The 27993-nt window shown below is 37.0% G+C and overlaps 1 protein-coding gene and 1 pseudogene across 1 annotated transcript in view; both read left to right on the top strand.

The window, feature by feature from the left end:
• CNBD1 (cyclic nucleotide binding domain containing 1) overlaps window positions 1-27564 on the top strand; it is a 502062-nt gene extending 474498 nt beyond the window's left edge. Inside the window, 2 exon segments of the mRNA XM_062189512.1 lie at window positions 6408-6467; window positions 27448-27564. Of these exon segments, the coding sequence (XP_062045496.1) occupies window positions 6408-6467; window positions 27448-27564 (177 nt within the window).
• LOC133758994 (U2 spliceosomal RNA) lies at window positions 25676-25838 on the top strand (annotated as a pseudogene).
• Window positions 27565-27993: the final 429 nt, after the last annotated feature.

Below are 27993 nucleotides of genomic sequence, written 5' to 3'. Positions count from 1 at the left end.
AAGGAAATATCATTATGTTCTTAAATTGTATCTACAAATCACATTGAGTCTGTTAAAAACTTATTAAAAGTAAAATAAAATGTCAAGTTTATTTTGGTGTAAACAAATTTTGAAATCCATCCATAGCTTTCTCAACATATGCATTTTTCATAAACTTTTTGAAAATCCTTCATGTTTCCTTGATGTACAAATCAGAGAAAGAGTGCAAAACCGGATTACCATAGGAGTGGAAATAGGAAAGACAAAGATCTAGATAGAGCAAATGCAAGAGGGATTAGAAAGGGGTAAAAAGGATGTATACAAATTAACAATTTAAGAGAATTTAGCTTTGAAGATTTTATAGATACATATTTATATGTATTACAATTATACATGTTATATATTTTATGTACATATACATGTAATGTTTAATTGTAAGTGTGGAAAAATGGAAAGCAATTAGATGTTATCCGTAATATATTCTACGCAAAACAGATGAACATGCTTAATAAAAAAATTCCTTTTAAAGTGAGGAAGAGTGAATTAGATTACAAAGAGACTTTTTCAAGTTCTGAGGGGTAAAATGTTCTTGCTTTGTCATTGGGTTGGCAAGCAACTAACTTACTTTTCCCACAGGTACATGTCAATATTTTCTAGAGATTCAGGATATGTCTTATTTAGATCTTTGTAAATTTTTTTAAATCTTTTTTTTTTTTTTTGACAGGCAGAGTGGACAGTGAGAGAGAGAGAGAGACAGAGAGAAAGGTCTTCCTTTTTGCCATTGGTTCACCCTCCAATGGCCGCTGTGGCCGGCGCATCGTGCTGATCCGAATCCAGGAGCCAGGTGCTTCTCCTGGTCTCCCATGCGGGTGCAGGGCCCAAGGACTCGGGCCATCCTCCACTGCCTTCCCGGGCCATAGCAGAGAGCTGGCCTGGAAGAGGGGCAACCGGGATAGAATCCAGCGCCCCAACCGGGACTAGAACCCGGTGTGCCAGCACCACAAGGCGGAGGATTAGCCTGTTAAGCCACGGAGCCGGCCAGATCTTTGTAAATTTTTTAACTCATCAAACAAAACCCTTTCCTCAGCTGGAAAAGAAACTTGTAAGAAATAACCCAATAAGCGAGTCATTTAAATAATTTAAGGCTGTCACAGATATATATATATACACACACACACACACACACACACACAATAGATTCACCCCTATTAATCTCATTTGTTTGCATGTATTCACAAAGGAGTTATTAGATTGGTTCCATAATGTAAGCTCTGAAATGCATCCAGCTCAGTTGTACTTTTTCCTTACTAATTTTTTCCCTGCTATTGATGTTTTCAGTAACTCAACCCAAACACACAGTGAGTGCTTTCTCTGTGTCTTCCCCTTTGCTTTTCTTTTATTCCTGCACAATTCAGTCTTAAAATCATGGGAAGAGAAGGGTTCCTACGACAGATGGAGGGAAAAGCTGCTTTGGTGGACTCTGGGTCAGGTTACCACATCCATGTAGGACAAGGTGGCATCTACCTAGGAGGATTGCCTAACGTAAGTGTTGGAGCCAGACACAAGCATCTCAGCAAAGTGACAGCTGGACCCAATGTCAGAGATGCCCTGATAAAGGGAAATAGAGAAGGGTTTGTGTTGGCTGTTGAAACTGGACCAGAGAGTAGTTAAAAACTTTCAGAGGGAAATGGCTGCCCAGCAAAAGAAGCTATTCCATGAAAGAGCTTGAAGATAAACCTAGTGTAATTAATTGGGTCCAATATTATTTTATGACTTCATAAAAGTGGGAAGACATTTCCTAGTTTGGTTCAGAAATAAACGGACTGGGAAAGAAACATCTAGCTCTGAAAACAGAGGTAGAGTGCCTTAGCCAATGAATGCCAGTGGCAATGGAAAAGGTGACAAAATAGCTTCTCTGTTAGTTTCCTGAGAGGAATACAACCTGGCCTGGAACTTGACTGTAGCCCAGAGAGACCTAGTCTGGACTCCCATAGCAGTGTATGGTGATAAAATCATGTTGTTATGCCAATAAGTTTGGAGTAACATGTTAGCGCTGCAATAGAAATTAATAAAATGCTACCAAGCTGGTAAGAGGAGGGCTTTTTGTCTAGCAGTTAAGATTCCACTTGGGATACCTGCATCATATCAGAGTAGCTGTTTTTTTTCTTTTTTTTTTTCTTCTTCTTCTTTTTCATTTTATTTGAAAGGGAGAGAGGGAGGGAGAGAAGGAGAAAGAGAGAGAGAGAGAGAAAGAGAGAGAGAAAGAGAGAGAGAGGAAGGGAGGCAGAGAGCGAGAGAGACCCCCCATCTACTAGTTTATTCCCCAAATGCTCACAAAGGACTGGGCTGGACTAAGTCAATGCCAGGAGCCCAGAACCCAATCAGTGTGCTCTGCATGGATAGTAGGGACCCAAATACTTGAATCATCATATGCTGCCAACCAGCCTGTGAATTTGCAGGAAGCTGAATCATAAATAGAAAAGCAGGAACTCCTATCAGGGCATCATATATGTGACATACTATGTGGCAACTCAACTGCCTGCCCCAAAGTATGAGTATAGGCACATCTCTTGATCAAGCTTCCTGCTAATACATACCCTGAGAGGCAGCAGGTGATGGCTCAAGTACTTGTCTTCTGCCACCCACATAGAGACCTAGGTTAAATACCATGTCAAAATTTTTTTTTAAAAAAATGAGAAACAGTGGAAAAGGAGATGTAAGACAGTCTATGTTTCCAGGAAATGCAACTGTATGTGTAAAATAGTCAGTGGAATCTACAAAATACTACTAAAATGATCCTATGAGATCAATATACAAAATGTTGATATAATAGCAAAGAACTATTAGGAAAACTTTTATGATACCATTTAGAGTCATGTCATTTAGGAATGAATCTACAATATGTGCAAGACCTCAGAATAAATCTAAAAGAAGAGATAAAAATAAATGCTACACTGTCAACTAGAAAATACTACATGAAATTAAAGTCACTGAAGTAAATGAGTTGCGTACTTTGTTCACAAATTGGTAGACTCAGTATTTTTTAAGATCCTAGTCTCCTGACTTTATTTATAAATCCATGGGAATTCTATTAATGCTTTTTTAAGAATTCATCAAGCTGTTCAAAATCAAGTGGAAATGAAAAAAAAAAAATCAATGACCACCATAAGAAATTTAGGGAAAAAGTTAAGCTAGAGGACTCACCCTTGATTTCAAGTCTTAAGATAAAAGTACAATTATCAAGAAAGTTACATTTATATAGGAAGAGAAAAATCGATGAAAAGAAGATAATATTGTTTGGAAGTAAGCTCATGTAAGTAATCAATTTTTGTTTAGGAAAAAGGATAATATAACTACATATTTTATAAAAAGGAACATTAAGCTCTGTATTTATACAAAAAAAGATTTTAGGCAAATATTGATTGCTTATCTATCAAATTGAGTGAAGATGAACCCATCAAAAAGAAAAGCAAATAAGAGAAAGAAAGTAGAAGAGTGGGAAACAGGGACAGAATATTACTTGGTTTATGTCCTTTTTTATTTAGTTAAAAACTACTTACTAAGCACCTATTATTTCCCCATATTCTTATTACTGGAAATAGAATGGTAAACAAATCAGGTGACTAATTAACATCACAATGTTTCTAATGGGGAGCAAACTGTGTAAAGTTAGATACTCCACACTTCAACTCCGCAAGGAAAGTCCACACTGAGAAGATAACATTTGAGTGGGTCCAAAATTAATGATGGGGTACCAGTGCTGTTGTGTAGTGAGTAAAGCTACTGCCTGCAATGCCAGCATCCCATATGGTGCCAGTTCAAGTCTCGACTGCTCCACTTCCGATCCAGCTCTCTGCTATGGCCTGGGAAAGCAATAGAAGATGGCCCAACCCCATGAGCCCTTGAACCTGCATGGGAGACCCAGAAGAAGCGCCTGGCTCCTGGTTTCAGATGGGCGCAGCTCCTGCCAGTCAGACCAATTGCAGAGTGAACCAGTGGATGGAAGACCTCTCTCTCTCTCTCTCTCTCTCTCTCTCTCTGTCTCTCCTTCTCTCTCTGTGTGACTCTGACTTTCAAATAAAAAAAAATCATAATGAATGATGGGTTTGAAATTTGGAATCAAAAGAGATAAATTTAAGAATTTATTTTGATAAGAAATTATTGTGAATATTGTATCCCTTTGAGTATTTTGTTCTTTTGTTTATGATTAATATGAAGAAAAGAAAGTGAATGATAGTTTTAAAATTCTAATGGTCCATTACTCTTATTTGGAAAAAAAAAATAGTTTTGGCATAGTGTAGAGATTGAAATGTGGGAAAATATCATTATCTAATACATGAATGAAATTCTATCCCTACAAAACCAAATGATGCTTCTTGGAAATCCTGTGTGTAGTGGTCAGCATTTCTCAAACATGTAAGAGGATCTAGGCTTTCCACTCCCTGCATATGTTTAGTGTGTCACCCTGCACATCTGCTAATGTTGAACATCTGTTTTATATTTTCATTGGACTGCCAAAAAGAGAATGGGGTCATTAGTTATTGTACAATATGAAACTAGCCAGTAGATTACCCTTGTATGAGGAACAATAATGTCAGGAAAGCCAAATCCACTATCATCAATCCAAAAGTTTGCTTCAAACTGAATGTCATTACAGGCACGATTTCAAAAGTGAAACGATTGCCAAACTACCACAGTCTCCAAATAAAAACAACAGTAAATTTATATAGCACGTATCATCTGCGAAGCATTGTAAACTGGTATTATCTGAACTCTAAAGTGAAAACTTTAGTAACGAACAAGGTAAGACAGTTAAGTGTCTAGTAACTCACCTAATGTCCAAATTATGCTTAGTACACTTTGAGTTCATTTATATTTGTCAAAAATGAATAATCTGTTAGTAGTCTTATATCATTTGATTTTTATTAACTATGACAAGTTATTGTCCAATCATGTTGAACAGCTGAAAACTTATGTAAATGATCATATTCCAGAAGGGAAATAAGCCATCGCACATTATATGCCTTTTATATTCTTATTATATGTGACAATGTATGAAACCAAATCACTATCATTTGGATTGTTTTGATCATTCATGGTCCATAAAATACTATTACAGGCTGGCATGTAAGTTGTTAGAATTTTAACAACTTACTCTTTATTCTGTTTAAGAAACTGGATTTTATATAATGTATTTAATAAGGACTTTCTGAAATATGTAAAAATGTAAAAACTATGCAACCTTGTGTTCTAACATGTAAAAATGCCCTTGTGCATTTGATAACTAGAATCTCTGAAATATTTTTGGTAAAGCAGTTGTTTCAAATTTTCATATTGTATAAACATTTTTCAGCACATGTGTAGACTTGTATTCAATCATTTTATTTATAATTTGAATTTAAAAGCAATAAAAACAAAATGGGTGGTAGTTTTTTCCACAGCATACATTTGAATGAACTTTTTGAAGACTTTTGTTATGCATGCATTTCATTTTTTGCATCAAAATAAATTTATCTTTTAATTCCATTTTACCTTGCACTTTATGAACTACCCTCTTATACACACACACAAAAAAAATGGTAATCATCTTAGTGTCACAAAACACTACAGAGATCCTGTTGGTTAAATGTTGAAATAGAAAATGGGAACAAGTCTAATGTCAGCTCTCTGTTTCTTTCTTTTTTTTTTTAAAGATCTTATTTACTTATTTGAGAAGTAAATTTCAGACAGTGGGAGAGACAGAGACAAAGCTCTTCCATCCACTGGTTCACTCTCCAGATGACTGCAACTACTGGAGCTGGGCTGATCCGAAGCCAGTACCCAGCTTGTTCTGGGTCTCCCCTGTGGGTGCAGGGGCCCGTCTTCTACTTGGGCCATCTTCTACTACTTTCCCATACCATACGCTGAGAGCTGGATAAGAAGTGGAACAACCGGGACACGAACCAGCACTCATATGGGATGCTTGTGCTGTAGGTGGAGGCTTAGCCTATTAGGCCACAGCACCAACCCCAGCCCCTGGTTGCTTACTTGCTTTCTCTTTTATATAGTGATAGTGTTATTAAGATACCAGAATGTCTGAAAAGACTGTATGTGCCCTGGAGGAAGGTGGTATGAGTATGTCTTACTTCATAGAAATATGAGTAAATTATTCATATTGGGATAGTTATTCATTATAAATACTATTAAAATTATGTATTTGTACTCTGAAACTTAATTTTACTCTTCATATCCAGTGCATTCTTAAATAATGTATCTCACTTTTTTAATCATGTGACTATTACTCATCTGTTTTTACTATGCAGCAGCCTATAGTTTTACATGTTCAAGGTTCATTTTATCAATGTAGTGATAGAAACTGCAACATTGAATACTAAATTACTGGTACAATACTGGCTCATGTAGAAACTGTAATCTTCTATCTTTTTTAGGAAGATGTCAAACTTAAATATTTGCAAAGAGAACTACGAAAGGAATGGAAGCATTTCAAGGTATGATATAAATAGTCACAATATATGGCATAATTGATCATATATTCTTTGTAGTAGACTATACTAAATTAGTTACTAACTTCAACAAGTATGAATATTAAGAGAAATGAAATAATTATGATGGACAGATGCTAAGGAAAATGTATCTACTAATAATTCTTTTATATCTTAAAGCAGTCTTCTGAGAGACAAAACAACTACATCTGGAAACTCTATTTTTCTTCCTATAAATTTATAGGGAGGAATATAGGTTCATTACTTACTATGTGCTAAGTGTTTACATAGTCCTCCTTAACTCTTTTAACTAAAATTACTGCTTTTCTTGTTTTGTGGAAGAATCCACTAAGAACTGGAGAGGTTAAGGAACAGGTAACCCAGATAATTTAACTGCCAATTACATTGGGAAACTGAGGTGTGCCCAGTTTCAGATAACAAAGAGTTCTTTACAATTTTATGGCACTTTGGGAATAGAGAGTTTGTGGTATGTTGCTAGCAAGTATGGATAAAATTATCTTTATTTTTAAATGTGGTATGTCAAAGTAAAAAATAGAGACTCTGGTGATTATACATTGCTGTAGGTTTAATCCAAAATTTTGATGCTCTGAAAAATACCAGAATCATCATTATTCTCCTTACCAGTATCTTCTCCATCGCTTTTTCACATGAAACCTTTAAGGATCTCATTTTTGTACAACTTTAAATGTATCGAAAAATACAAAAGGTATTACTTAGAAATTGTGGTATAGCTGAGAAACACGTAGAGAATACAAAAGGGTTTTACAATGTAATGATGCAAGACAATGTATTTTTTGTGTATGTTTAAAGATTTATTAATTTGAAAGGCAGCCAGAGAGGGAGAGAGGGAGAGAGGGAGGGAGGGAGTGGAGAGAGAGACAGACAGACGGACAGACTGAGGGTGTGAATTGATTGGTAAATATTCCTTGGACTGGTCATTCCTCAAATGATCACAACAGCCAGGGCTGGGCCAGGGAAAAGCCAGGATCTGGTCTCCCAAATGACTAGCAGGGGCCCAATGACTTGGGCCTCCTTTCTCTTCCTCCCCAGGTGCATTGGCAGGGAGCTGGATAGGAAGCAGAGCTGCATCATAAACAGTGTCACCTGCTCTGCCACACCTCTTACCCCAGAGAAAATAACTGACTTTTTATATTATTCTAACACTCGGATTAATGTGACATGAGACACTGCAACCTTTTAGTAAAAATGGCAGGCAGATGGGACCAGCCATGTGGTATAGTGGGTAAAGCCACTGTCCGCAACACTGGTATCACACATGGGTGCCAGTTTGTGTCCCAGATGTGCCACCTCCAATCCTGTTACCTGATGATGGTCTCAGAAAACCAGCCCTGCCAACGTTGTAAGAAACCCAGGTAAAGCTGGCTCATCACTTCAGCCTGGCCTAGCCCTAACCTTGGCCCTTGCAGCCATCTAGGGAGTGAATCAGCAGATGGAAGATCTATCTTTCTGTCTTTCCCTCTCTCTCTGTAACTCTGACTTTCAAATAAAAAAAAAATTGCAAGCAGAGATTTAATAAATAGGACTTAATACATAAATAGGATTTAATAGGACATTCTATTCTTCATAAAACAAAAATACTCCAATGGACTCTTCATAGAAATAGAAGACTGGCTAATGGTTATTCAAATGACTCAATCTCAGACACAGGCCTGGGACAGCACAGGCAAGTGTTGCACAAGAACAGTGGGATTTTGAGCCCCCTATGTGTTTCAGGTATGTGGGGTAGACTGAGGACACTGACTCATTAATAAGAAGTGTGTCAGAAAAACTTTGCAAATATTTACTTTTGTTAAGAGGAAGCAACAGGGAAACAAAGTGTGGGATGAATTCCCGGGTTACAAGACCAGCTCCCATAAACATCTGTGATGATGCAATATCTGGCCTAATGCAGTTGGCTCTTACCTTGAAAACTCCCTGGTACTGCATTCTTGGTAAGCTAATCCTTATGCATCTGTTCATATTCTTGTCAATCAATGAGCCTTGTGTTAGCTTCCACCTGGAATCTGCATTTTCCCAAATAATGTCATTCACTGAAATATTAAGACTGAGCTTATTATTTAAATACATAGGTATGTTTTTGCATTTAAATTCCAATCCATTCTAGAATAAAGTTAGATCATTTTTTTATTCCCTTGCATCAAATGAAGTACATGAAACATTTTACTATTTTACCATTCTCCTTAAAAAAGTCTAAATCTCATTTTATTTAATTGCTTGCAGTTCTGTAATAATTTGGCCCTTACTAACCTCTCCTGCCCAAATGAACTTCTAGTTCCTTGAAAGATCATTTCTCTTTCTTGTCTGAAACACCTTCTCCTGAGTGGATTTGCAATGGCTTATTGTCATTCTCACAGGTAGACTACAGTTTCAATAAAGGTGACAGAGTGACAGGACTACCACCTATCACATAATGAAAGCTCAATAATTATGTTGAGTGAGTTAATGTATGAATGGCACACATACTGATGCTAGATGCTATCATTGTTGAAATGGCCCAGAATAAATGTGTCATAACTTTGTTGATGTCACCATGAATGTAGATGGGAAGGGACGTGCAAACCTTGGAACTGTAGCTACTTCCTTCATCCATCAGTAGAACTGTTAATGACACCCTGCTGTCACACACAGTGCACAGTGTTGGCACATATTTAAAAAAATGACTCTGTGAGCTTCAAACTGGACATACCAGACTTTCTGCTTTGTTAAAGTTATTGTGTGGGCAGTAACTGAATAGTGATTCAGAGTTGTACCTGAATATTGAAGCTCTTATCACAAGTCCTAACATCTGGGTTATTTGACAGCTATGCATGTTCATTTTCCATGGAAATTTTTGTTAAAGATGTCCTCTTACCTACAACTGACTTGGTGATTGGCTCTGGCAGGACATCTATTCTGCCATGAAGAGGTTTCCATCAAGCTTTTCACCTTGATTTCTCTTTTCTTCCAGCAGTATATCCATGATGGAGTATTTAAAAATGTAGGCATAAAAAAATCCTCTGTCAAAGTGAGCACATCTTATTTCATAATGACAGACACACGTGCACTGAGAAGGAGAGATGATGAGCCTCTGTGCTTGTGCTTTCTAGCCTAGAAGCCTTATGTGGTAATAGTATACAGAGATATTTTTCTGGTTGGATCAGAGCAACTGGAATTCAGAAAAAAATAATTGGAAAGAGTATAGATAAATACAACTTGTGTAGAATTATACATTGATCAATATTTAACAAACTGTTTCCCTCCACCCCGCAGAAAATAAACCATTCTTTTGTAGCATTTGCCAGTTTCATGGCATGTGTACCCCTTCATAGGCAACGGCAGGGTTTCAGCGGGATGTCCCAGTACAGGCAGTTGGAAGGGATGCACGTTGTCACTGAGAAACAGCTTCAGTGTGCTGCTGGGTCCTGACGTCTTGTGAGACTGTGTATTTACACAAACCTAACTTACCTGGAGACTTTGACTTTTAATTGAAAATTTCTCAGGGAATACAATTTTCCATCAGGAATGGGGGCTGGAATCAGGAGAGGTGGAATAACTACTTAACATTATTATGGACAGTTAAGTAAAAGGTACAAGTCTGGGGAGGGGGGATATAATTCCTCAGTATGCCAATGACAACTAAAACATTTCCCAAATTGGCCTGTATTCACTTTTCCTAAGGGGCAGGGTTTGGTGCCTATGCTTATTTATTTTATCCATTTAGACAATGTATTTCAGGCCAGTCTGCCACCTGATGTCTCTCTGCTATCCCTGTCTCTAGTCATCCCAAATTGCTATTCTAAACTAGTCTGTACTCCTCAATCAAATACTCAGCTTTTGCTGCTTAACTTTCTTCCCAAGGTTTCTCTTTATGACCGTTTTATTCAGTTTTGTTTTCCTCCTTTTTCAGCACCGATTCAATTTTGGCTCTGCTCTTTATATTTTCTTGGACTCCTCTTAACTAATTTCAGATCTTACTGTTATTTTTTTTTTCAAATCACAATACACATACACTCTATCAACACATTCTCTGTGCCTAACTCCCTGTTATATCACGTTCGTTTATAAAATAGAGTATCTATTTGAGAGGCAGGAAAATGGTGAAAGAGGCAGAGACAGACAGAGCGAGCTCTAGAGCAAGCTCTCATCCACAGCTCACTCCCCCAAATGCTTATGATCGCCAGTGTGATCCCAGTCTCCCAGTGGGTGTCAGGGACCTAACCACCGAAACCATCACCTGCTGACTCCCAGGTTGCATATTAGCAGGAAGCTGGAGTCAGGCACCAGAGCTGGGGTTTGAACTCTGGCACGCTGATGTGTATACGAGCGTCTTAACAATTATGACAGATGCTCACCCCTGATGGTCCTTTCTCAGTGAATGCGTATGATCTGTAACTTACAGTTAGGCACTTGTTTGTGCACTGAACTACCTTTTGTTAATATTGTATGCATAGATTACTTCCCTTTCTCTTCTAAATTATATTTTAAGATACTTGTGACTAAAGAACATGTGAAATAAGTTACCATCGAACAGACAAGGAAAACCTAATATATGCTTAACCTTAACTTGAATTTACAATTAAAAAAATTATCTTAAAAATAAATGCTTTTTCTAATGCTTTTTCTAATGCTTTTATCAGGTGTTTGCTTTTAAAACCTTAAAATATTTGAGTCAATTTAATAGAAATAGGCAGGATAATAATAGTTTCAATCTGTAAATTCATTCAAGTTCATTCTCATAAAAAAATTTTGTTAATATAATCATTTTTGAATGAATCATAAAACTATGATTAATCAAAGTAGAATTGTGAGTCACAGTAGAAATCCTTCTTAGCATAAAACGAATTTAAATAAAGGCACTAGAAAGGAGAATAAAATTATTTTTAAATATCAGAATAATTCAATTTTTTAAAGTTTTATTTATTTGAAAGGCAGCGTTACGGGAGAGAAGGGGAGGGGAAGAGAGGGAAAGAGAAACAGAGACCTTCCCTCAATTGGTTCACTCCCTAAATGGCCACATTAGCCAGGGCTGTGTCAGAATGAAGCCAAGAGCCATCAGTTCTTCCTGGTCTCCCACATGATGCAGGCACCCAAGGACTTGGGCCATCCTCTGCTTTTTTCCCCATTGTACTAGCAGGGATCTGGACTGGAAGAGGAGTAGCTGGGACTGGAACTGGTGCCCATATGGGATACCGGTGCTGCAGGAGGCAGCCTAACCCACTATACCACAACACCAGCCCCAGAATAATTCAATATTAAATTTTAAATTATTTACAATTTTAACAGAAAAAGAAAGTAAAATTAAATATTCTCACTCATTTCTGTTATAGACAATGTAAATTTTGTCTTATCTGTAATTCAGAGGCCAAAATGCATAATACAATGGAAAAAGACAATTAAAAAAATATAAAGTATCTAAATAGCCTGGCTGCACATCTGCTTATTAGTAATTGCTTACATTAACATTCATACCAGTTCATTAGTCCTAATATCATGCCTCTAGCATAGCCCTTAAGTGTTAGAAAAATGAAGTTAACTATCTTTTAGCTGTCTCTTCTCTAGGCTATATTTCAGTTCCTCTCATAAATCCCATTTTCCTTCTCTTTAATTTTCTTGTTGCTCTCTGCAGGACCCTCCATGATTGATTAAAATGCAACCATTAAATTAAATTTCACTTGTTATGCTTAAGCCTCTATGTACCAAGGTATTATGTTAATTGACTTGCTACTTCAAGTTAGTCTTTATAACTAAACTGGAAATCATTGAGTAGTGAAATCTTATTTTTCTCTTTTTCATTATACCAACTGCCAGCTAATCTTTTTATCATTAAATTCATGCAGTCATACATTGACTGACAATGTCTCAGTCAACAATGGACCACATAAATTAGGGTGTTCTCATGAGGTTACATTGCCTAAACAAGTTGCAGCAGATTTCTGTAAGTACACTCTGATGCTCGCACAATGATATCACATAATGAATCATTTTACAGAGTGTAAAGTGCTAAACAATAGACAACTGTATTTTATTTTCCTTCCTATTTAATTATCATGAAAAGGAGTATTAAAGGTTAAAATTCTAAACTGAATCTATAGCTTTAAAATGGAGAATTTGATTCCCACTCCTGCCACTGTAATTTTGTGTTTTTGTTTTCCATCTCTCTCATGTTTTTGAGAACATTGCTCAGGATTGAAATTGTCCTTCTGTCTGTCTCTTCCGTTAATTTAGGAATTAAGGTTCTTTGAAAGTAAGGTTTCTTTAAAAAAAAAAAAAACAAGGGTTTATTTATTTATTTGAAAGGCAGAATTACAAGGAGAGAAAGAGAGGTCTTCTGTCAGCTGGTTCACTTACCAAATGGTCAGAACAGCTGGAGATGGGCCAAAGCAAAGCCAAGAGCCAGGAGTGTCTTCCAGGTCTCCCATGTGGGTGCAGGATCCCAAGGAATTGTATCATCTTTCACTGCTTTCCCAAGCCATTAGCAGGGAGCTGGATTGGAATTGGAGTAGCCCTGACTTGAACTGGCACCCATATGGGTTGCCAGTATCACAGGAAACAAGTTTACCAACTACACTGCAGTGCCAGACACCAAAATAAGGTTTCTTGTTTACACAGATAAATTCTGTACCAGAAACAGGAATGAAGCACGAACAGGCCTTCATTAAGCACTAGATACACGATAGAATGTGATGAAATTCTGGAAAATTCAAACTACTCATTAGTTCCAGGAATACAAAAAGGGCAAAACCTCTCGTCGAACTTGTTAATATTTTTTGAGCGCTACTCTGTGGCTGGCTCAGCCTTCAGGAATAACATAAAGGACAATTGCTATTTTCTGTATACCTTCTGGATCTTTCTAATAGGAAGCACACAAATTGCAAGAATCACATGTATGGGTAAGTATATACATAATATTGTGAGATGTGCCCAAAAGGATCCTGTAAAGGAAGAGAATGAGGCCTATGAGACAGAATAGTAAGTTAATACATTTCTTTTGTAGTATCTAAATTTGATCTACTCTCATCTAATACTAAAGCCAAAGTCCTTGGTTATTTTAGATACTTGGAGATTTTTAATACCAGCTTTTAGCATTTGTTTAAAACAAAGTTCAGCAAAACACTGTATTCGCAAAAAACCGAATAGCACAGATATATATTTTTGTTTGTCTGCTTGTTTGTTTAATTTAGCCCCTAATTATAAGGAAGAATATACAGTATTTGTCTTTCTATATTTGGCTTACTTCATTCAACAGATGTCTTTCAGTTCCAACCGTTTTGAAGCAAATGAGAGAATTTTATTCTTTTTTATAACTGAACAATATTCCATTGTCTGTGTGTGGGTGTGTGCATGCCACATTTTCTTTACCCATTAAGCTGATGGTGTGTACTTTGGTTGATTATTTTGGTTGAATATTTTGGCTACTGGGAACAGTGCTGCTATGCGTATGGTATCTGTTTGATTAAATGAGTTTATGTGTTTTGAGTATATTCCCAGTACTGGATAGTTGGATCATGTGGTAAATCTATTTTCAGTTTTTGAAGAGATCTTCCCTACTGTTTTCCACAGTGGCTGCACTAATTTACATTGTGTTTTTTGAGTAGCTAACATCTTCTTGCTGTAAAGCCTTTGTCAAATAAGTAGTTCGCAAATATTTTCTCCCATTCTTTTGATTGCCTCAACTCCACTGATTGTTCCCTTTGCTGTGCAAAAGCTTCCATGTTCAATATAGTCCAGTTTGTCTAGTTTTGATTTTGTTGTCCATACTTTAGAGAATTTATCATCTCTATCAATGTCTTGAAGGGTTTCCCCTATATTATCTTTCAGCAATTATATAGTCTTAAGTCTCAAATTTAAGTTTTTGGGTCACTTGAGTTAATTTTTGCATATAGTAAGAGGTATAAATATAATTTAATTCTTTCTATATATACACATCTAGTTTTTGCTAGCACCCTTTATTGAAGAGACTACCCTTTCTCCAAAATATGATCTGGGCCCCTTTGTCAAAATCAATGCATAGTATGTACATGTATTAAATTCTGGGAGCTCTATTCTATTCTATTCCATTGATCTATATATTGGTTTTATGCCTGTACCATGCTGTTTTCATTAGTATACATTTTGAATATGCTTTGAAGACAGATATTGTGGTGCTTCCAGCTTGATTTTTTTTTTTTTTTGCTTTGGTTATTCTGGGTCTTTTGTGATTCCATATGAATTTTAGAATTTTTTTTATAATCTTATAAAGAATGTCATTGGTATTTTGATGGGGATTCATTGAATCTGTAGATCCATTAAGAAGTACAGACATTTTAACGATACTAATTCTTCCAACTCATTATTAAGGAATACCTTTCTCTCATTTGTCTTTTTTTAACATTTGATGCTTGATTTTTATGCTAATGTAATATTAATACAAAAACACTTTATAATTTTCATTGCAGAGATCTTTCATTTCTTTGGTTAAATTTATTTCTAAATATTTGATTTTTGTGGCTATTGTAAATGAGATTTCTTTCTTCTTTTTGATATGTTCACTATTGGCATATACTAAAACACTTTTTTGCATGCTAACTTTGACCTGCAACTTTACTGAATTGATTTATTAGTTCTAACAGTTTTTTGTTCAAGGATAGGTTTATATCAATTACACTAAATTATTTATAGATACAGTTGGATATATAAGCTCTACATGTAGAAAAATAATTCTAGGTTCTCAGATTCAAGGTTTTTTTAAATCAGATTAAAATATCCTTTGAGTCAATACTTTATTTTTTAAATTTTTAAAGATTTATTTATTTACTTATTTATTGAAAGTCAGAGTTAGAGAAAGGGAAAGACAGAAAACGAGAATTCTTCCATCTGCTGGTTCACTCCCCAAGTGGTCCCAATGACCAGGGCTGAGCCACGTGGAAACCAGGAGCCAGGAGCTTCATCTGAGTCTCCTACATGGGTGTCAGGGGTCCTGCACTTGAGCCATCTTCCACTGTTTTTCTCAAGTCATTAGCTTGGAGCTGGATATGAAGGGAGCTGCCGTGACACAAACTGACTCCCATATGGGATGCCTGCATCACAACCAGTGGCTTTGCCCTCTACACCACAAGGCTGGCCCCTCTATACTTTAATATATGCTTACTAAGAGCTAATATATATTTTACTAGCATTATTTGTCCTTTTTAAATACTGTAATATTTATTAAATGTTTGCTATGATACAGCATTTGCTTTCAGAGCTTAAAAGTTTTTTTCAAGATTTATTTATCTGTAAGGTAGAGTTACGGGAGGCGGTAGGGGTGTGGAGACAGATCTTCCATGCGCTGGTTCACTCCATAAGTGGCCACTATGGCTGGGGCTGAGCCAGGCCAAATCCAGGACCCTGGAACTCCATCCATGTCTCCCTCATAGGTGGCAGGGGCCCAAGTATTTGGGACATTGTCCACTGCTTTTCCAGGAGCATTAACAGGGAGCTGGATAGGAAGTAGAGCGGCTAGGACTTGAACTGGTATTCCTGTGGAATGCTAGCATCATCACAGGCTGCAGCTTAACCTGCTATGCCACAGTCCCATTCTCAGTTCATAAGAATGCCTGAGTCCTGAGCTTAGAAGTTGTTTTTTGTTTTTTGTTTTTTTTTAAAATTTCAGTGTAGGATGTGAAACTAACATGATATATACTCAAAGTATTATAAAAATAGGCAGTTGTAATTCCTTTATATTGCTTTTGGGAAAGAAATTTTAATGTTAGTTTGCAGTATATATAGTAGTGTCTTATCATATAGTTCTGTGATTCTTTCTTCAATGTATAACCCCATACTACTTCCATGATTCCTAATATAGGGACACGAGTATTTCTTCAGATTGGGTGTAATTTAAGAGTTGTTTAAAACAGTGGTTTGAGAGGCGACACCACAGCTCAATAGGCTAATCCTCCGCCTTGCGGCGCTGGCACACCGGGTTCTAGTCCCGGTCGGGGCACTAGATTCTGTCCCGGTTGCCCCTCTTCCAGGCCAGCTCTCTGCTGTGGCCAGGGAGTGCAGTGGAGGATGGCCCAAGGGCTTGGGCCCTACACCCCATGGGAGACCAGGATAAGCCCCTGGCTCCTGCCATCGGATCAGCACGATGCGCTGGCCACAGCGCGCCAGCCGCAGCGGCCTTTGGAGGGTGAACCAACGGCAAAGGAAGACCTTTCTCTCTGTCTCTCTCTCTCTCTCTCACTGTCCACTCTGCCTGTCAAAAAAAATAAATAAATAAAATTTAAAAAATAAAAATAAAACAGTGGTTTGAAACCTTATGTGGCCAGGTATTTGGCCCAGAGTTTAAGACACCCGCTTTCCTTATCTGAGTGCCTGGTTAGAGTCCCACCCTCACTACCTCTTATCCAGCTTGCTGCTAATATACACCACAAAAGACAATAGGTGATGGCTTAAATACCTGGGCTCCTGCCACATATTGTGAGATGCACCAATTTTCATTTCAGGCTCCTGCCTTTTGCCTGGCTCAGCCTTGGCTATTGCAGGCATTTAGGACATAAACCAGTGAATGACAGTTCTCTCTTCTTGTCTCTGTGTATTTCTTTGCCCTTCCAATATGAAACACATGAAATCCATTCTCTTTATATTACTAATAAAATAAATAAATAATAAAAAATTAAGCAAACCTATATCATCTGTCTAAATTGTACACAGGCCAACTATTTTCATTATATGCAAAGGGATACTGGCCATTTATCAGTGTTAGGAAGATAAAAAATTGAGGGGTGAGAATCAGGCCAGCAAGACAAAATAGTTAGATCATTCACAGCAAGATTATTCACATTCCATGTGAGATGAACAGTGCATCAATATCAAAAGTTTTGCAATGAAAAACAAAGATATCTAACGTGGCTGGAAGAAAAGGCTTATAGTCTACTTAGGGAGACAACGTTCACAGACTTAATGTTTGTCTACTTGGTTATTCTGAATTTAGTCGTCCAAGCCAGACATAAAGTATGAAAGAAAGATTAACAAATTATTACACAGATCAGGATTCAATATGAAGAAGCCTAAAGCAAGTCAAAATCTAGAACTCTTGGTGAGCAAAACTAGGAAGTTGGTTTCAAGATGTACACTCCAAGCAAAGGGTATCAGAAGAGTCTGATCTTTGAGTTTCACAATAATTTGTCAGGCAACAGAACAGGCAAGTGGTTTTTTTTTTTTGTTTTTTTTGTTTTTTTTTTTTTTAATAGTGCCAACATGGATAGGTCAAAAATAAAGGGATTTCTGGCTCATCTGTTTGTGTAAAGTGATTCTCATGTAGATAAACAATAGTAGTCTCAAGGTTGGCGAGTGCAGATTTATGGTTGGGGTTATGCAAGGACTACAAATTGCAGCAGGGAGCTGTGTATACTGGGTAGTCTTTAGTATTAAAATAATTAGCTTAAATTCAGTGTAATAGTGGCATTCCAAATACATTGTACTGAATGTATGGATTTTTATGACCATACTCATATAGGTAGAGATATCTGTAACTATAACAATATTATACACATATATGCAGAGTGGCTTTTTTTGTCCTGAGTACTATATAGTTATTAATATATTTGCTTCATTCACTTAAAAAATCATCAGTTAATTTCATAAGTTACCTAATTTCCTAAATAATAAAATTAACTTGCCATCTGATGATTACTGGGTTTTCCGTCTTTGGCTACATGAACATCATGCTCTTAAGAATACAAACCCGGTCAATGTTAAAGATGGCGGAATAGGAAGGGAGCACACTATTAGTCCGGGGGAGAGACAGGTTAATAAAAGTGGAGATACTGCAGGGTCAAGGAAGAGTAGGGGAAGAAACAGCAGAGGAAACTCTTCTGGAACTAGTGATTCACAGTGGACCTGCGTGGAGAGTGTGGGAGCCCAAGTTCGGGACACCAGCGGCAGACTGAACACACCAGCGCTGGAACGCGAGGTGAGCCGAACCTCAATAGCCCAAGACACCAGCGGGCAAGTGGAAAGAGGAGACTAGAGGGAACAAGGCTTGAAACTCCGTGGGGAAAAGTTCACAAGGCTAACTAGAAGAGACAGAGAAAAAAAAAATGACCGATACGGACACGAGTTTCTCTCTCTCAGCTCACCCCTCAAAGGTGAGCAAGACAAAGAGCAGGCGCCATTTTGGACATACGTCATAAGCAGGGCGACCTCAGGTCTGCACCAGCCCTGAGCCTAACAGAAAAACCTGACTCTGGGGGGAGGGGTGAAATAACAGGAGATTAGCATCTAACTTGACAACCCAGTGGGAGACTGCAGGAGAATTGGAGCCCACACTGAGGGCAGCACAGATTCCCTGTGTGGTCCTTGGGAAAGAGCTTCCAATCTCTGGCTCCTGAGGGTATATCATTTGCCTGCTAACTACCTCCAATTACATTCAGCTGTGCGGAATTACTTCCCTTTTGAATCAAAAAAAGAAAGAAAGAGAGATTTACCACGCCTAACCTGGGAGTGTCATCTTTGATACACCCTCAACCCTGAGGAACCAAACACAGCTCTCAGTCCACACTCATCTCAAGGCTCTAAGGCTCCACCGAAAGCAGACAGTCCACTTAATATAGAGCCATAGTGTAACAAGAAAAAACACCACAGTGAAGAAACCAAATATCTCCAACATGCCAAACAACAAATGCAAAAACCGAGGTAACAAGAACAAGGAAGACACTATGACGCCTCCCAAATGAAAAAGACACCCCAATTCAAGATTATGAAGATGATGAGATCGAAGAAATGCAAGAAGCAGATCTCAAAAAATTGATAAGAACATTAAGAATAGATCAAATAGACAATAGAATAGATCAAATGACAAACACATTAGAGAGCCTTAAAAACAGAATGGGCGAAGCAGAAGAGAGAATATCAGACTTAGAAGACAGAGAACAGGAAAGGAAACAGGCAAACCAAAGAAAAGAAGAAGAAATTAGAAATCTAAAAAATATTGTCGGGAATCTACAGGATACTATTAAAAAACCCAACATTCGGGTTCTAGGAGTTCCTGAAGGCATGGAGAGGGAAAAAGGATTAGAAGGCATTTTCAGTGAGATACTAGCAGAAAATTTCCCAGGTTTGGAGAAGGACAGAGGCATCTTAGTACAGGAAGCTTATAGAACCCCTAATAAATATGACCAAAAGAGATCCTCACTACGACATGTTGTAATCAAACTCACCACAGTGAAACATAAAGAAAAGATTCTAAAAGGTGCAAGAGAGAAACGTCAGATTACTCTCAGAGGATCTCCAATTAGACTCACAGCAGACTTCTCATCAGAAACCCTACAAGCTAGAAGGGAATGGCGAGACATAGCCCAGGTACTAAGAGAGAAAAACTGCCAGCCCAGAATACTATATCCTGCAAAGCTCTCATTTGTGAATGAAGGTGAAATAAAGACTTTTCATAGCAAACAGAAACTGAAAGAATTTGTTGCCACTCATCCTGCCCTGCAAAAGATGCTTAAAGATGTCTTACACACAGAAACACAGAAACATGGTCACCAATATGAAAGAAGGTAAAGGAAGGAAACCTCACAGCAAAATATCACAGGAAGCTCAATTTTTCTTTGACATAGAATTAAACTCTGATGCTCTGTTAAAGCAATGTGTTAAAGTAATCTATTATGTTCTCTTGATGTCTGTTAAATTCTAATTGTTCAAAAACAGCTGAATTTTTATTAAGAGCTATGGGTTATTTAAATATGTGCTTATTTTCAAAGATTTGAATAATCACCTTGTAACAATGATCAAATTTGGTCTATATTATGTCATGATTTTAAGGAATCTTATTTCAACCAGATATTTTGCATTCTTGACAGGCATTCAAAAAATCAAAGTTTCAAACAATCTGTTCTCTAGAATTTCCAGTAAATCCTGGACTTTGGTTTTTCCAGTTTGGGCCCAACTGAAAAAATCGAAGGACCTATGTCTCTCATCTTAAAGAGACACCAACTAATCAGGCTATTTGGATTATATTAGAAGTACTGTCAAGATGTGATGTGGTACCAAACTTTAAATTTCTATAATGGAAAATGCTATTAATACAAATGTTTGAGAATTAAAAAGTCTAATGATGTTGTGTTACTAGACATGATAGTTATCTTAATGAGAAAGCCCCAGAGGCCTAAAGGGTTAAATAATTGTAAAATCCTACAGGTGCTTTCAAAAATACTGTGAAGTAAGCAAGTGCCTCTTGTTGACTGATGAGTTTATAATTTTAAACATGGCGACTTAAAGTCTTTTGTCATCCACAGTTATATATGATTTGCTGCTCATAAAACTAAAGCATTGTTGGTTCTGTGTTTAGCTGTCCTCCTATAGGTTCCTATGGATTTTTCCAGCCACTTCTATTGTATTCAGTACTTTGGGATGGCTCTGTAAACAGATGAAGCCAATAATGTATTAACAGTACCAACTGAGAGAAAGTATGGTAAACTGAGGTTACTAAAAACAAAAAGCAATTCAAATCAATTGGCAATCTACAAAAAGAGTTAAAGATTTTAAAAGCTATTATTAAAATTGCTATATTGGTCTACTATGCTATGTTATATGTGTGTACATATTGTATGTCCACATGGGGAAATTTTATTAAGAGTTTTATTTTAAATGGCTTATAGATAAGATTGTCCATAAATTTAAGCTGCTAAAATCAATCAAAGATACATTTTAATTTGTGGGACCTGAATCTGTGTATCATATGTTTTAGACTTGTTGGTAGAAAGAAACTAAAAACATTTTATATGGTTGTGCTTAAGTTTACTGGTTAAACAAACTACACCATGTTAGATATTTAAGAGGTGTTTCAAATAAATGATTCTTAGAATTTATAGAAGGCATTGGACCTTCTGGTAAATGTTTTCTTAAGTTGTTATCTAATGGTTGAAACTGTTTGCTAAGTATTCATGTGATATTGCTATTGTCAGCAAGCGATCTAGGACTTGCTCCCTCATTTCTCTATTCTAAGCCCAACTTGTTCTTTCATTTCTCTATTCTCTTCAAGGTAGGAAACTAATTCTATTATGAAGGAATCTGTAGGATGCACAATTTAATCTTTAGACCTTATAAAAGAGATGGCTAACATTTTTCTGTAATAGCATAGCCAAAATAAGAACTTAAATAATAATTTCATAGCTAGATTCACTTCGCCATCAGCGAAGTATGCAGTAAGTAGAAAAAACCTCCCTTTCAGACCAAAGGGAAAGAAAGTTTTAAAGTGAGAATATGATTTTCCTCATGGGCATAGTCTACCTTAGAAAAACTACTACAGAACATGCCTGTGACTATAGACTTGTAGTTCAGGCCACCGAAGATTAGAGATGGGACTTGGGCACTCCCTTGACTTGCATCCTCTGGTCTGCTTTAACACAAACCAGGAGGAAAAGAAAGCTCGGCATCAGAAGCAATGGGTGGCAGGCCTATTAATGGCTGATCTGGACAGTGATCTGCCCTCAAGGAGACCCAACAGGCCAGTCCACTGCAGTGGCTTTCAATGTGGTAAGCCTGGGCTTCAGAAGTCAGCTTGTGAAGAGCCCTGGCAGCTCTGCCAAGAGTTGGATCACTGGAAATGGACCTGCCCTGGAGTCGAAGGATGCCCAGGAGAGCCACAGATCTTATTGGCTCTAAGCTGAAAAGCCCTTCACTCAGCCCAACTTCCAAAGTGACCACTGCAGCTGAGGGGATGGTCAAGTAGGGTCAGCAACATTGCAGGCAGAACTGTAAATTTCTTTTTAGATGCCCCCTGCCTTTACCTGGCCAGCTCTCCTCCCAGGCCAGCCAAGTAATGAAAGTCAACAGAGTGCCTTCCCCTAGGAGGTTCACACCTCCCTTAGGATATACCCCATGTGAAGAGAAAGGTAGGTCTGGGCCTCTTAACTTACAAGGCCTAAAGCCCACCAGATTATTATCAAGCCCCTTCTATCAGGTTCTATTTGCCTCTCAATCAGAAAACTTAATTGTAGCTTAGACAGCACCTTTCTTAGCTCCTCTAATAATGACTCTGTCCTTTGTTCTAGACCCTGTCTAGTCCACTTGGGCCTCATTCCTTTGTAATCATAACCTCTACTCTACCACCAATGGCTCTACTCCCAACCTGTGTGTACTGATGGTCCTCTTCCCCACTTAATGCTGTATAATTGTTCAGACCTGGTAAATGCCACTCTTAGGATCATTGGTTACTATCCTCACCCTGTCTTTTATGACCTTGTCTAAATATGATCAGAGTTGGCAAACTTGGAAGGCTTCCATAGCCTTGGCAACTCATGACGACAGCCTAGGGTGGTTACTGGCACCATAAACTAGAGTGTCAATTTGTTGGGTCAACAACAGGAGCCACTGTGCACTTGTTTCTCATGTGGGATCTCTGTCCTTAATGTGCTGTACATTTTGATTTAATGCTATAACTAGTACTCAAACAGTATGTTTCACTTTGTGTTTCTATGTGGGTGCAAACTGTTGAAATCTTTATACTAAATTGATCTTCTGTATATAAAGAGAATTGAAAATGAATCTTGATGCAAATGGAAGTGGAGAGGGAGCAGGAGAGGGGAGGGTTGCACGTGGGAGGGAAGTTATGGGAGGGGGAAGCCATTGTAATCCATAAGCTGTACACTGGAAATTTATATTCATTAAATAAAAGTTAAAAAAAAAAAAGAATACAAACCCAACAACCCAGTTTCTGGCCCTTCCCCATACTTGTGTGCAGCTGATACTAGTACCCCTATCTAGACCATTCCGAGGCTGAGCTTGCCCATTCTGCAACTGCTGCTTTGGATAAAAGATATAATCATCGGAGAAAAACGAAGGCAATTGCTGGAGAGAGCTCAGCCCTTGTGAGAATGAATTGCCCAGTGGGCCACATTCTATCATCAGAAACTCACAGGAAATTCACACTGGAGTAAGTGTTTAGGGTGTGGGAATCCGTGGGCAGATTTCATCTTTTGTGTTTAACTTGGCAGTCATTGTCCTCACTGCTCACTGCATTGTTTTATAACAATGACATCTTCTTACATGATTCGCATGACTAGGTTTTTAATAGAAAAACCTGCTGGTTTTCATAAGTTTCGGGAAACAGAGAATGGCTAGGGAGGCTGTTATATAAAGTTTTTGTCCATTTTCAAACCAAGCAATAAAATCTAAAAATTTCTGTGTCCAGTGTGAACCACAAATGAAGAAGTGCTGAAAAGTGTTCAAATTAGTTTTCCAGTGCAGTGGGAAAAAAAGCCAGTGCTGTCATATCAGCTTCTGCAGTTTCCCTTGCAGCTCCCTAGCCTGTCTGTCTGTCTGTCTCTCTCTCCCTCATTCTCTCTCTCTCTCTCAAACTCACTTGCCAGCGCTCCCCCCCACCCCTCCTCTCGGGACAAAAAGCTATGCTTTCACGTGCTGTGCACTAAGTTCATTAATTGCAATACCTTTCTCAGTTTTGTTGCCACATAGTCATATTTTCCAGCCGAAGGAGTACTGATGGAGAAAAGGAGGTTCTGACCCTGCAATATGGATATGCATGAAAAACATTATGCTAAGTGAAATGTCAGACACCACAGAGCAAATATTGTAGGATTCCACTTGTGTTACGTATTCAGAATAGTCAAATTCTGTCTCAAATGGATAGAGACAAAATGTATAATTGTAGTTACCCTGCATTTGGAGGACAGCAGAATAGGGAGTTATTATTTAAAAGGTAGAATTTCAATTTGGGATGATGAAACAGTTCTGGAGATGATGGTGGTGATGGTTTACAACCATGTCAATGTGCTTAATGTCACTGAACAGTATACTTAAACAGGGTGAGGATGGGAAATGTTTGTTATGTGATAGGTATATTTTACCACAGAGAGGGAGGGTGAGAGTGGAAAGGGAAATGGTTTTTTGGTCAGTGTAAGATGAGAGGGTGAATGATCTATTAAGGAAATTCTGAAAAAAAAATTTAAAAGGAATTGGAGTTTTCTACATTTCTTGAGACAGAGGGCCTGTGCCATCTCCCTCATCGGACTCCCAAAAGTAGCACATTTCACAGAATAACTGAGTGATGTGTGCTTAGAAGGTAGATTACAGACAACAATGTCTCCCATGCAGGGCTAAGAGATGACTACTCAAGGTTGAGCATGTCTTCAATACCCGCGCAGGGCCCAGATGTTCCTCTTCAAAGGCTTAAATTGCATTAGACCCATGACATTGACACCACTCCTAGGAGAGTGGAAGTGATAGCCAGGAGTGACTAATTCTAGTTTCCTGTAAGTCTAGAAAGCTAATTTTGGTGAAGATTACATTTAATTTAGAAAAATAAATGTAGTATTATTTTTAATATTCTACACTAGAATAAATCTTAGGACCACTGAAAGCTTATATTTTCCTCTAAAACTGTTGGTGAATATGCTATATGTTACAAACAATGGTGTCTAATTATAATAAATGATTGTTTTACTAGGAAATGAGAAACATGAAATTTGTAAAATACCATTTTTATGTAACTGCCTATGAGGTCAGAATTATGTCTCATGTGAAACTGCAGTAATTCCTGTTAATGGATTGTTCATATTTTATTACTGCTTTCCTTCCATCTCATGAATTATCCTTTGACCTGGTTTATCTTTCTTGCTTTTATTGTCTCTTTCATCATAGGTTGTCTCTAGTCACTTTTGTAAATATAGCAAAATAAATATAATTTAAGAAAATATAAATCATTTTTAATTCCAAAAAATTCCTGTAATTTCAGTTGATATTTGCTTCTGAATCTATGATTTGTATTCTCCATATTGATATATTTCTATGATATTCTACTATCCTGTTCATCTATACTCTTTTTTCTGTTTAGTATTTGATCATTATTATCAGATCATAAGACTCATGGATTTTTTATTTACTTGAAGAAAATTGTATTTAGTAATTTTTTATCATAATAAAAGAAGAGACTGAGTTGAAATTAAGTCTGAGCTTCCTCACAGTTGAGATGTAGGACTCAACCAGTTACTTAACATCTCTAAGAGTTAATGCAGAATTTCTCATCTTCTAGAACACTGGTTCATACATTCTGAATGTTCAGATCTCAGTAAGACAACTCATTATCTGTAAGATAGCATTTATCTTTTATTATAAACCTATATATTAAAGGTTCTTTTAACTTCCAATGTTTATAGCAAAAATAGTAAAAATTTATCCTGAACTAATTGAATGAACATTTTTAAGTATCTGTTTATATTGCTTCTCAGCCTTTTGGCTAAGATCAAGTGAAGTATCTGTTTACTACAGAGATTCATTGTCTCTGTTTTTAATTAGAACTCTTTTAATTATCCAAGTTTCGTGGGAAAATTAATACACAATTTTTTTGTTTATACCACTTCAATGGAAAATGAACTATAGTGGCATGTTATGTGACAGAAGAATAGTATGTCAATTCTTCAAATGAAAGATTAGATTAACATAATATAATCAATAGTCTAAACAGACTGACTTAAAAAATTACAAATTACACTATAACAATAGATGCCATATTCATTTGCTTAACTGTGAGCTGTGGTATATTTTCTTAGCTATGCTATATTTTAAATTGTTAATTTGAACTTTATTGATTCCATAATTGTTTTGTGGACATTTGTTCTAATAGTTGCAAAATATTTCTGTTCTGAGAATTAAAATCTAATTTTATTATTATGTGTGTCTAAATAGCATTCTAATTTAATCATTCATATCAGCTCTGGGAGTCAGAATTTTTTGTAGCAAAAATTGACTTAGTGTCCTTTTCTATTTTTTAAGAAATATTATTATTTATTTGAGAGGTGGAGTTATAAACAGTTGGAGAGACAGAGAGAAAGGTCTTCCATCCGCTGGTTCACTCCTCAAATGGCTACAACAGGTGCAGCTGGGCTGATCTGAAGCTAGGAGCCAGGAGCTTCTTCAGGGTCTCCCATATAGATGCAGGGGCCCAAGCACTTGGACCATCCTCTACTGCTTTCCCAGGCCATAGCAGAGAGCTGTATTGGAAGAGGAGAAGCCAAAGATTCTAGAACCAGCACCCATATGAGACGTTGGCGCCATAGGCAGAGGATTAACTTACTATGCCAGAGCACTGGCTCCTAGTATCCTTATCTAAAAATTGATCAAGTACTGTCCATCTTTAAGGGCTGTTTTGAAGGTTAAATTAAGCATAGTAGATGATGAACACAAACTCATTTCTTTGGCTTATTTACAATTTCCCTATCACTGTTATTCCATTCTCTGTTTTATAATTAAAGTCAATATCAATAAAATCAAGTATAGAATGAGAAATTTTTTAATTATTAATGCCTTTCTGCTAATTAGCCTAAACGTTGGCCAACAAACCCTCAGTGACTTTGAACAAAGGTTCTCCATTTACTTACTTATAACTAAGGTTTTGCATATATGAATCATGTTAGCATTCTGTGGATTGCTCAACCTGGAAAAAAAAAAAAAACAGGTAGAGCAGGATGCACAGAGTGGCTCCTGAGGCCACATTGCAAACACTCCCCTCCCAACCCTTGCATTGACCAAAGCAACTTACACAGCCACTCCTGGAGTAGAACAGAGAAGTAAGAACAAGCCTCTTCCAAGTAGAGGCACTGCAGGGGGGACTCCTAAAGGTGGTTCTAAAGAGAGGCCTCCATACTTAAAGCTAATACCAGTAACTCCAATAGTAAGAGTTTCCCATTTTGAGGAGTGTTGAAATAGGACAAATGATCCCTGGCTACCTATTTCATATCAATAATAGGATATTCCTTCTTACATGCTAAAAATCAACATACTACAATATAAAAAGAGTTTAGGCATCTCAAAAAATGTTTCATATCCAGTGTTATAGTTTCTCCTCATATAACAGTTGTTTTGAAACTTAAAAATTATTTTCCTTGAAAAATAACTTGTAGATATTTATATTGAAGTAGTTTTATTTAATAGAAGCTTTATAGTTTAGGGGAGACAGGATTAATTATTTTTAACACTCCTTTCTTTCTAGGATAAAACCATGGAAAACACCTTGTATTACAATGGAATTATACCAGGCTTTGGGAAATGGAACCACTACTGGACAAGCATTCCCAGGAACCTAAAGGATACTCTAGTGAATTATTAAACTTATTAAAGCTAGCTCATAAGAAGCTTGAGTTTCAGCAAGAATTGTTGATGTTTTTATTTTAAACCACTAAGTGATATATGCTTTGCCTTATGCCTTCTTTATTTTCCACAAATCATCATCCTAAATAAATATCTTCATCATCATAAATATAATAATAAATATAAATCATAAATTTAATTATAAATATAAATCATAAATCTGATCACCATCATAAATAAGTATATTCTCATTAATATGTTTCTTTTGGACAATCAAATATTTCTATTAATGTCTTTCTGGCTTACTTTCTTAGCATCCTAAAAAGTGGCAAAAATACTTACTATAACAATAATTTTAGAGGGCCAAAATTGTTAAATAAAATGATTTTGACATGTGAATCCTAATTAGAAATGTTTAAATGAAATACCTTGTTTTAATCCCATTTGT

This window comes from Lepus europaeus, chromosome 4 (genome assembly GCF_033115175.1).
Source record: "Lepus europaeus isolate LE1 chromosome 4, mLepTim1.pri, whole genome shotgun sequence".
NCBI lineage: Eukaryota > Metazoa > Chordata > Mammalia > Lagomorpha > Leporidae > Lepus > Lepus europaeus.
The sequence above is the reverse complement of the archived record's forward strand: the minus strand, read 5'-3'. Positions and strand labels throughout refer to the sequence as shown.